Here is an 11,226-nt window from a genome sequence, read left to right as displayed (position 1 = left end):
TCTATTCATAGATATCCTAGATTTGTGGCCGCGCTCTCGTTCTTATGAAGGTCCGAAGTTAACAAATACTTCAGCGAAGCAAGCAAACCTGGGCGTAAATTTGGAATATGAAGTATGGACAAGCAATGTACATAGCGCATGTAATTTTTGTATCAAGTTACCCAAATGTATTGTACTCTATTTGACGAGTAAATATTGAACCTCTACTCCTTGTTATCCCTGACATTCTTCTGTTTGTTATTTCAACCGAGTATCTAATTCTTCTCCATATGTTACGTCAAATACAAAAAGAGTTATTATGACGAACTTTTATTTATACGTCTGTAGTCGTCCGTTAATTTGCCACATAATATTGTGACTGATTGACCACTTTAAGAAATCTGATTTGGTTATAGCGAGACATGTATGCACTTTACTAGTTGTTCACACCTGTTCATCATTTGTGCATTTATTCTCATTTAGTACAGAGAGGCGTCTAATTAACTAAACAGCGGGATTCATAAAGTGGTTAAATGACTCTATGATATAACAGAAACGTCCGTTGATATACATAAACACAAGTCAGGTGATAGAAATAAGAACTAATTCTAGTTTATGAAATCATATTTTCGGCGGTAGAAAACTCAAACTGCAGAAAATGGAAAATTAAAAACCATGAGAAATATAGTGATAAATTGACTAGTTGGAAAACGAGCGATATTAATAAATACACTAGAGAATAATTCGATTATCTTTTTGTATAAGATTATGTAAAAGCGATTGCCGATATAAATAACAGTAATAATAGTAGAGAAAAATCTGAAAACTAACTTGAATTTTAAAACCCCTATTTAATCATTGTAGAGAAGACTATGATATTCATAGTCTATCTGTCTATGATATTATTATTATTATTAGTCTATGATATATTATTATTATTATTATTAGTCTATGATATATTATTATTATTATTATTATTAGTCTATGATATTCATAGAGAAGACTAGCTGGCCTGGAAGAAGTTAATGAGATGCTGGAGGTCCAGAGAGCTATAGTTGTCGAGTATTTCAAGCAACTGAGGCACTCTACTCTTCACGTTGATGCCTTTGAACTTATACTTGTCTATGTAGAGGTCCGTGATCATGCCTGTATGTCGGGCGAAACAAATATCATCAGTTTGATTGAACTGAAAATAAAAAATTAGATCAGTACTCACTGAAGTGAATGACAGAGAGTGCATTTTCTCTCGTCCGTTCGTCCGTCACGGACGGACGGACGGTCATGACGAGCACAATAGCGCATTTTTTTCAATAAATGAGAAAATGCGCTAAAAACTACCACTATTAATAGCGGTAGTTTTTCGTGATGGAATTAATAATAACAACTGGTAAATTAATAAGTTCGTAACTCATTACAGATATAATCACGAAAGAAAAATACAGCGCATGAACTAACGCTGGAGACTCCTTTTGTATGGCTGACACCGTTAAATCAGTAGAGCGTATGCAATTTATCCACTATCAAGACGTTAGCACTGAAAATATGAGCGCAATTCTGTAGTTAAAGCTTAAGCTGTGTTACGTACATTATGTCAGTACCCGTGAATCGCTCACCGTATAGATAGATGTTCGAGATGGCAAGGCTGTTCTGAAAATATGTGCATAATTCTGTAGTATAAGCTTAATTTGTGTTACGTACATAAGGTCAGTATCAGTGAACAGCTCACCGTATAGACGTTCGAGATGGCAGGGCTGTTTGAGGTAACTGTGTGACGTATATTAGGTCAGTATCAGTGAACAGCTCACCGTATAGACGTTCGAGATGGCAGGGCTGTTTGAGGTACTGCTGCTGAAGGTTGTCCGCGTTCTGCAGGATGTACTGATACTCTGGAGACAAGAAGCTCGTGTCTGTCTCGTGCGCCTCCAGCTCGCGTAGTGCGTCGATGAGGGAAACCTGCAGTTCATGTGGCGAGTCAACAATTTTTTATGACGAAACCGTTTGGTACGCAAGAACTGAGAGTGTTTATTATTATTATTATTATTCGGATTTTAGGACATAACGAGCTAAAATGAATTCATTTCTAAGAAATGTAAATGAATTAGTCGATTGTTATGAGTTATTGATGGTGGAATACGATAAAATATAAGCCTTAAGCGTGTTTGCACTAAATATTTGCGGCAATACAAGAAAATGCATAAATATTCCTATAATTAAAAACTGTTTTGCAATTCAATCTATAACTTGGACTTTGAATTGCTATGGCAAAACATCACGACGGGGGCAGTTAAAAGTAAAAAAAAAAAACAGAAGAAGTCATAACAACGTCTGTCCCTTGAAAATTCATTTGTAAAGGTACAGAATTTTAAAGTAAAGAAATCGAGATATGTAAAGAAATAAACAGCAAGATGATAATTACGGATACATTGCAGCAAGTTGAGCGTGTACACAACGGACTCTTCGTTCACTTCACAGCTGATGCTTAGATGTACCTGCTCCCAACAATCTATTCAACTTTATTGTTTCAATTTAACAGTTTATTTAAAATTGGTTTTAAATGGTGATATTTTCAAGTGAAAAATTATAGTTCACAGATGGATAAGTTTGCATCAAATTGGGTAGATTACATCTTCCCATAATTAATTGGAATTAATTGGGTAGACGCACCTGATTATCAAGTGCAAANTTGTCTGACTTAAAGACCGCCTCGCCTGCTCGGTAGCGACAATTCAGCTGCAGAATCAGAGTCCAGGTATGATTACATTTTCTGCTGAGCAATTTTATCTAAGGGATATGTCATAATTAATTCCATGTCAACAAAGGTAAATTTCTGTCTAGAACCAAGCATTAGTAGTTTGCGATAGATAAAATTATTTATCTAAGGGATATGTCATAATTAATCCATGTCAACTAAGGTAAATTTCTCTATTACCAAACTCTAGTAGTTTGGGATAAATAAAATTAATGTTAATAATTAAAATTATTAAAATTATGCACTAAAACTAATTCACGGGATATATAAACTAAAGATATGAAAATGTATGTACCTGAGTCTGTAAAAAGGTTGATATGAAGGTAAATTCAGCAGTTTCTGTAGTTGGCGCTCGATCTGGCAGTTCGGGCAAACAGAAACAGACCCAAGCATGCATTTCTGGCAGCGTGAACTGGCCTCTGAGCGTGAGCACGCTAACCGGCCGCATTGTGTCGAAGTTGTGGATGCGAGAGTGCAGCGACAGCGGCTTGATGTGGAATTGTCGAACCTGAGAGTGAAATGAAAGTTGAGAACTTTTTGAGCGTTGCTGAGAACTTTGCACTAATATAATAGAATAGAAGTGTTGGCACTGAAGAAATAGGCCCATGCCTGTTGCCGATTCTTGTACTTTTCGTGACTTGATTCCACAAGGGATCCGGCCTTTGGAATCCAATCTTTCCATAACTGACGACTGTTTGAGATTGCAGCTGGACTTATTGCCTGGTAATATTCAGGTAGAGAAGATATAGAAAGAAGAAAGGAATTGAACTTCATGTGGAAACGTGATACCTACTTGACGGCACTAGAGTAAAGACCAGCAATTTGAGATATATCATTATTCACGTGTTTGCGAAGACCAAAGCCATAGAATCCACATGTTTAACTTTCTGATTTAGTTTAGACTCAGCAGGGATTAGTAGCTTCATTATTTACTAAATTAAACATTTTTTCATGAAACCGAGGTTTGATATATCGACTCGAGTACTCAAACTGAACAGTCCCCAGGCACCAGAGGCCGAGGCACCAGACTCAGAGGTAACAGAGGCAGAGGCAGCAGAGGCAGCAGAGGCAGGATCAGACCTGACAGCACTTGGGCTGCAGACGCGGCGTGATGTAGGCGTGCAGGCTGCCGAACTGTCCCTCGATGGTGCGGATGCGGACCTCCAGCCTCGTCGTGTTGGCCTGGCAACGGTAAGTCGCCAGCAGGAAGTTCCCGCTCTGAAATTGTCGGAATTATCGCGTAGTATGTGGCGGATCGGCATGTCGTCATTATCTTCACCAAAATGTTGACCATTAATTCTCAAAATCACGGAAAATTCACCATCGCAATCAAGAGGTTATAGTAGAATTCTATAGTAGAGTCGTAGAACTTTGTACCTGGCAGTACTTTATCGACGTGCACATTCTCGATAATAGTAAATTATCGCCATTGTTAGTAGTCAATTAGTGGAGGAAATTATTATCACCTCAGGGTCGCATGTGGAGTAGCTAACAACGGACGCATTGCGCTCCACATCCAAGAGGTCAATGGGTACGTCGCTCTGCAGTAGCACGTTATCGATGGCAGTCTGCACCTCCAGACATAGCAGGTACGAGGCGTCCGAGGTGTTCAGCGACATCTACATGGTCGAGATATCATCATAAATGTAAATTATTTTTGCATTTTGTGTTACACAACTGATACGAACTTCGTTTTTAAATTTTAAATAGTAAGTTACATGAATAAAAAACAAGTAAGGAACAGGATAATCCGAGAGATGAAAAAAATACATATCATTTCCAATAAATCGTTGCGTTACATCCGCAACTCAAGCAATGAAAATTTTAATGCTATGGTAAAACTAATAATATTATGTTACGGCTGATATTTTAAAAATTAAAATTATTTTCACGTGATATTGAGGATTGCATGCAACTGTTTACATATAACTCTACGTTCATTTCAAGATGAGTGACGTGATCGCAACCTTTTCGTTGACGGAGAACGTGGGTACAGCGGAGATGCCCGGGAAGGCGCTCTGCGTGGAGTTCTGGTAAGCTTCCCTCTCTCGCACCACAACCTGCTGTAGCTCCTCTACCTCACGCCTGCGTGGAACTCAACAGCTCTCATGTTCAGTTTAAGCGGTCAGTAGTTGACATAAATAGAATATCTTTTCTTATTTATCAAAGTTCACGCCTGCGTGAAACTCAACAGCTCTCATGTTCAATTTAAACGGTTTCAATAGCTCTCATGTTCAATAGCTCTCATGTTCAATAGCTCTCATGCTCAATAGCTCTCATGTTCAATAGCTCTCATGCTCAATAGAATAGAATAGAAGTGTCGGCGCTGGAGAAATAGGCCCATGGCCTGTTGCCGATTCTTGAACTTTGAATAAGCTCTCATGTTCAGTTTAAACGGTCAGTGGTTGCATAAATAGTATATCTTTTCCTTTTTATCAAAGTTCATTCCTGCGTGTAACTCAATAGTTATCATGTTCAGTTTGAACGGTCAGTAGTTGACATAAATAGAATATCTTTTCCTAATTATCAAGGTTCACGCCTGCGTGAAATTCAATAGCTCTCATGTTCAGTATATCTTTTCTATATATCAAGGTTCACGCCTGCGTGAAACTCAATAGCTCTCATGTACAGTTTAAACGGTCAGCAGTTGACATAAATAGTATATCTTTTCATATTTATCAAGGTTCACGCCCGCGTGAAACTCAGATAGCTCTCATGCTCAGTTTAAACGGTCAGTAGTTGACATATATATAGTAAATCTTTTCCTATTTATCAAGGTTCACGCCTGCGTGAAACTCAACAGCTCGCATGCTCTGTTTAAACGGTCAGTAGTTGACATAAATAGAATATCTTTTCCTATTTATCAAGGTTCACGCCTGCGTGAAACTCAATAGCTCTCATGTTCAGTTTAAATGGTCAGTAGTTGAGATAAATAGAATATCTTTTCCTATTTATCAAGGTTCACGCCTGCGTGAAACTCAATAGCTCTCATGTTCAGTTTAAATGGTCAGCAGTTGACATAAATAGAATATCTTTTCCTATTTATCAAGGTTCACGTCTGCGTGATACTCAATAGCTCTCATGCTCAATTTAAACGGTCAGTAGTTGAGATAAATAGTATAGCTTTTACTGTTAATAAAGATCATTTGTTTCTTTTGATAATTAGCAATATATTACACTGCAGGCATGAGATCTCATCGCAACATGCACCTGAGTTTGTCGATTTTCTCGCGGGATTCGCTGGACAGGTTGACGACGCCGGACTCTGACGTGACATGGCGGTCGACGGGCTCAGTCGTCAGGCCAAACACCCAGCCTTTAGGCCAGCAAACAATTAATTAATACCTTATTATGCGTGTGATAATTGTGTCTGATGATTAAATATTGTTAAAAGCAATTTGAAACAGGAATGTGATTCAGCGAATAATGGAAATTGTATCTTATGAAAGAAAAAACTTTTAAAAGCAATTTCAAACAGGAATGTGATTCAGCGAATAATGGATCGGTCAGAAAGACGGAAAATATTTTTACGAATTGATATTTCATAATCAGTGAGTCGCGTTGTTCCGATAAAATTGGTTGGAACCCTAATGTATATACATAACCTTATGTGTATAAAATCAGCTCGAATAGTTAGTAAACAATTCATCATCATCGAATGTACTTTAAATTTCGTGCTCTTATTGTATTTACTCAAAGATTATGTGCGTCTAAAAGTAGCCTTATGCCATTGCAGGACTCGTGCTATTATAAGCAAATACTATTATAGGATATTATTACAACAGATGACAATGGTAGGAACACAAGAGCGATAATCAAGATAGTATTCGATTATTATAAATGCAAAATATATGAGCACCGTCGTGCCTACATATACCCGTGTACGTGGACGCAACAATCTCATCGTAGTCAGCGTTACCGACCACACCTCCGGCCACCGACGTCACGCTCTCACTGATGGCCTGCGCACCACATAATAATATTAATAATAGTGGTTTCAGCGTATAGTAGGCCGTAGGCCTGTCACCGATTCTTAACATCGCAAAACATTCACAGCATTTTGCGGTCTCGAACTCGCAACTCACTGCTACAATTCTGCTGTGCTCAACCGCCCGGCCTCCTCGCCGATTTTGACCAGAAACTGGCGCACAGAGCTGGGATCGAACCCGCGCCTCTCTGCTCCAATCTTGGTACTCTGAACTGTAACCACTGGGCCACCCTGCCAACGTGCTGATGCAGCTTCAATATTCAAAGCTAATTTTTACTTTATAATCAAGGGAATTGCTTGGGGACAGATTGCATGAAAAGAACCTACATTTTAAACGATATTCAACATCTATAATCTTTTCGATGGAAAAATTTCATGGCCCCTGAAGGAACATCCTCATTATTTAATAATAAATGATTAGAAAGTTATTCTCATAATTAATAAAGTTTGCGCTTGGTTTCAAACTCAGTCAAAATATTGCACTGCACGTTACACACATAATACAAGACTGAAAATTAATTAAAAATTAACGCAAGTTTGATCTCCAACTAAGTTTAGAATATCGAATAAGACAGCCAGCTAATTCATTTTAGTTCCTCCTGCATTGGACGGCCAGCAAATTCATTTTAGTTCCTCCTGCACTGGACGGCCAGCAAATTCATTTTAGTTCCTCCTGCATTGGACGGCCAGCAAATTCATTTTAGTTCCTCCTTCATTGAACGGCCAGCAAATTCATTTTAGTTCCTCCTGCACTGGACGGCCAGCAAATTCATTTTAGTTCCTCCTGCACTGGATGGTCAGCAAATAATTTATTTAGTTCATCCCGCATTGTTAATAATTAACAAGGAACGCAGGACACGCGGCACTGACCGTAGTGAAGCGCAGCGTGGGCTCCATCTCGTCGCCGTCCTCGTAGGCGAAAACCTGCACGGCGCCTCCGTCCCGCCCTACGATGAGGTCCTTGACACCATCACCTGCCGCGTGTGTTGTGGTCATTGTATACGACGTGTGTTGTGTTGATGGCAGCCGACGTGTGTTGTGTTATGGTAGGCCTGTACGACGTGTCTTGTGTTGATGGCAGCCGACGTGTGTTGTGTTATGGTAGGCCTATACGACGTGTGTTGTGTTGATGGCAGACGACGTGTGTTGTGTTCATGGCAGTCGACGTGTGTTGTGTTCATGGCAGCCGACGTGTGTTGTGTTCATGGCAGCTGTATATTCTTTGTGCGTTATTTGTTCATATATTTCAAGCGTATGCGTAACACAAAGAACATTGTCCGTGGTAATTTTTTTCAGATTTATATGCATATAGGTACGTAATATATATTTTTGTTTAGAAATTAAGTACTTTGAATTCGCAGCATCTGTATTTAGCATTTATAATATTATTTTGATGGAACAACTAATAATTTCAAATTAAACTGTAATTATAAATAAAGTCATATTTCACACAGTGTATCGTAAGACCACGCGAAATTTTGTTGATGCTCAACAATATTAAAAAAACTCTGCGAAAAAGCTAGGCTCATTGATGTCATTCCAGCATAAAAAGAATATATTAATGCTACATTAAAATCATTGTTGCATCATAAGCTCATCAAAAAGACGGCCCCTGACATGTATCATCCACAATCCTGCCCAACAAATAGCGTTATAGTTATAAAAAGTTAACAAAATTATGAACCCGTCATGTCGTGGTGATCCATGCAGGTGATGCCCCCCGCTGTGGTGGTGGCTGCTGCCCCGCCTCCCGGTCCACTCCCCAGGCTGGACGTGTCGCACACCCAGCGGTGACTGGCGGCGCTCCTTCAGTTCCAAAGAGTTCAGAGTAGTTTGAATTAATTAAAAATATAAAGCAAGAAACACATGGACAGTATAAATGTGTTAATTGAAGTCATTTGTGGTTTATTATTGGCTTTACTTTCAGCTTTTACTTAACCCTTTCGTCACGGATACATTTACATTTGCTATTCGTGCTTCGTGGTTTGGGCTCGAGAAGCCCGGCCAGTCACGAAAGGGTTACACTTACAGTACTTAGGGCATTGTAGATTTTCTCGTACTCGTGCCTACATTGATAAATTATTTTATATAAACATTCAAAGCAAGGATTACCTGCCAAGTTGGATGAGCCCCAGCCTGCCGTCAGTGGTGCCGTAGAGCACCAGGTCGCCGGTACTTATTACCTGTACTTATATTACCTGCCAAGTTGGATGAGCCCCAGCCTGCCGTCAGTGGTGCCGTAGAGCACCAGGTCGCCGGTCTCGCCAGCGTCGCCGTAGAAGAGGTGCAGGGCGGAAGGAGTGCCGGGCAGCTCGAGGCTGTACAGGACCTCGTGATCACGCAGCACCCGCACCAGGCGGTCCTCGCCTGCGATGACTGGCACCATGTCCTTCACCTGCACATAAAGTGATGTATTTTAAAAGTATTTTCTGATTTATGGCGAAAAGGCACTGTTGTGCTCGTCATGTCCGTCCGTCCGTCCGTCCGTGACTTCACGAACGGACGGGCGAGAAAATGCGCTCGCTTTCACTCGCTGCAGTGAGTACTGATCTAATTTTTTCAGTGAAGGTTTGATGTGTCGTGCCACTTGCTTATGAATATGTTGTCCTAGTTTTGAAGTTGAATGTGTGAAGCAGTTAATGTTCATATTTTTACTTAAGAATGCGGTCGTAAAATTTTATTCATTTCATTTTTTGAAGTGAATATTCTACCCGAAGTGCAATATGAAGGTACCGGTGCAGCATATATATTGATTATTTACTTTTTCGGCTGGTAGAGAAAGAACATCGGAAATTTTGTCTGGACATAGAAAGTCGTTGGCTTCCTGGCAGTCATTGTAGTGGCTGTAGACGTAGTCCCCGCACACCAGGAGATCACTGCCACTCACGTGCCTTGGAAGCGATTCATTCTGGATCAGTTATAAACCAAAGTTTTATGGTCATTAAAAAACAATCTCACATAATGATGCAGCACGCCCAGACCAGCTAGCCAGCTGTAACATTATAAAATATCAACTCAGAGAGTCCACTCTTCAGCATGTAGGATATCATTATGGACAAGCGCGCCTGGATGAGGTCCCTGCTCATTATATACACAGTTCCGTTAAAGTTTATCAATGATAATAGATAAAAAATTTTTAATGGTATCAAACATGACGAGGTCTATTTTGTGTAATTAATTTCATGGTATACATGTAATGGATCAAATTGAAAAATATTAAATGGTTCATTATAGCCCCTCTAGTAATTGTCAGAAATCTCATTGGTGAGGAAAGTTTTATGAACTCACATGGATTTAATGTCTTCTGCGAGGTTTGTGTCGAATCCTAGAAACTGTTTCCCTTTCTTTGTGTAGCCGCGAACTTCGTTGCCAGCTGACACAAAAATCTTGTCCTTGGGAGTGTCTGTAATAAAAGATAATATGACTGTGATAAATTATGTTCTTCGGATCTGCTCGACTGTGACTCCATAAAATTTGATTCAGATAACAGATTTATTTACTTAATGTAGTTAATGACCTAATGAACCTTTCTTACTGTGAAGTTGTGAACACGTACGAACGAATGTATTCGCATTTCGGTCACGAGAACGGAGATGTCGGACTTTCTGGGGGGAAGTTCCCTACAACAATAAAGAGCAAGTAACAACTTTAAAGACTTCTAATATAATTACTAGTGGCAAGTTTCTGTATGCATTCCGTCATGCTGAAGTTAAAATAATTTACTCACTCAGCGCGCCTCCGAGCTCAAGTCGAGTAATGGATTTGCCAGGTACGGTTTTAAAGGCTAGCTGCAACGCTCCCCTTTTCATTGAGAATAATTGCAGCAGTCCGTCGCAGTCGCCCACAGCAACCTGAATAAAACATAAATTAGTTTAACGAAAGTCATGCATATGGCAAGGACAAGTATGACAATATGTCTTTTCGATCAAGGGCTTACTTTTTGTTGAGCTCGAGATGCACTTGCGGGCAAAATTTTCAAACATTTTGTTGCTGTTAGACCGACTTGCTGATAATCGACCCTTGATAGCTGTAGCTCCATAATTTTTCTGACAAAAAAGACACAAAAATTTCAAAGTAATATAGCAGAATGATAAGCTTTTTATCACATCTATTTGATTATAAGTGTACACCGTGCCACCGCTGCTCAGCCATTTGTGTTTTGTTTGATTCTGTTGTCATGGCATCTTAGAATTCGAGTTGAATGATGACGGATGAACACTTTTTTAATTAGTTATGTTATTACAGGGATTTGATTATAATTATTGCTCAATTTAAATATTCATTTGATTATCAAGTTCATAAAAATTGTTTGGTCTTAATGGAATTATATTTCTGAAATACGATAGACCTATAAATTTGGTGTATGAAAGGCACATGAATATATTGAAATAAACTATTCGATTAGGGAATAGAACTCATTTTTGAGATAACATTCAATATGAGTAATTAAAATCTAATTGAAACGTAAAAAATTATACTCTGTTAAATCTCACATCATTAATAGAAAAAC

At 39.1% G+C, this 11,226-nt stretch overlaps 1 protein-coding gene across 1 annotated transcript; it reads right to left on the bottom strand.

Moving 5' to 3' along the window:
* Positions 1–293: 293 nt before the first annotated feature.
* LOC108666492 (Bardet-Biedl syndrome 7 protein homolog) lies at positions 294–10,858 on the bottom strand. Its single transcript, XM_018153378.2, has 17 exons — positions 10,654–10,858; positions 10,444–10,567; positions 10,005–10,119; positions 9,478–9,607; positions 8,915–9,111; positions 8,401–8,522; positions 7,587–7,690; positions 6,606–6,690; positions 5,939–6,044; positions 4,696–4,813; positions 4,195–4,347; positions 3,809–3,946; positions 3,024–3,236; positions 2,644–2,709; positions 1,785–1,932; positions 986–1,125; positions 294–852 (listed from the first exon to the last, which is right to left on the bottom strand). Exons 1-17 carry the CDS (start codon positions 10,753–10,755, stop codon positions 850–852), a joined length of 2,064 nt encoding a protein of 687 aa, XP_018008867.1. The 5' UTR covers positions 10,756–10,858; the 3' UTR covers positions 294–849.
* Between the last annotated feature and the right edge of the window lie 368 nt (positions 10,859–11,226).

Source organism: Hyalella azteca, unplaced genomic scaffold (genome assembly GCF_000764305.2).
Source record: "Hyalella azteca isolate HAZT.00-mixed unplaced genomic scaffold, Hazt_2.0.2 contig14876, whole genome shotgun sequence".
Taxonomy (NCBI): domain Eukaryota; kingdom Metazoa; phylum Arthropoda; class Malacostraca; order Amphipoda; family Hyalellidae; genus Hyalella; species Hyalella azteca.
This window is presented reverse-complemented; position numbering and strand designations above follow the sequence as displayed.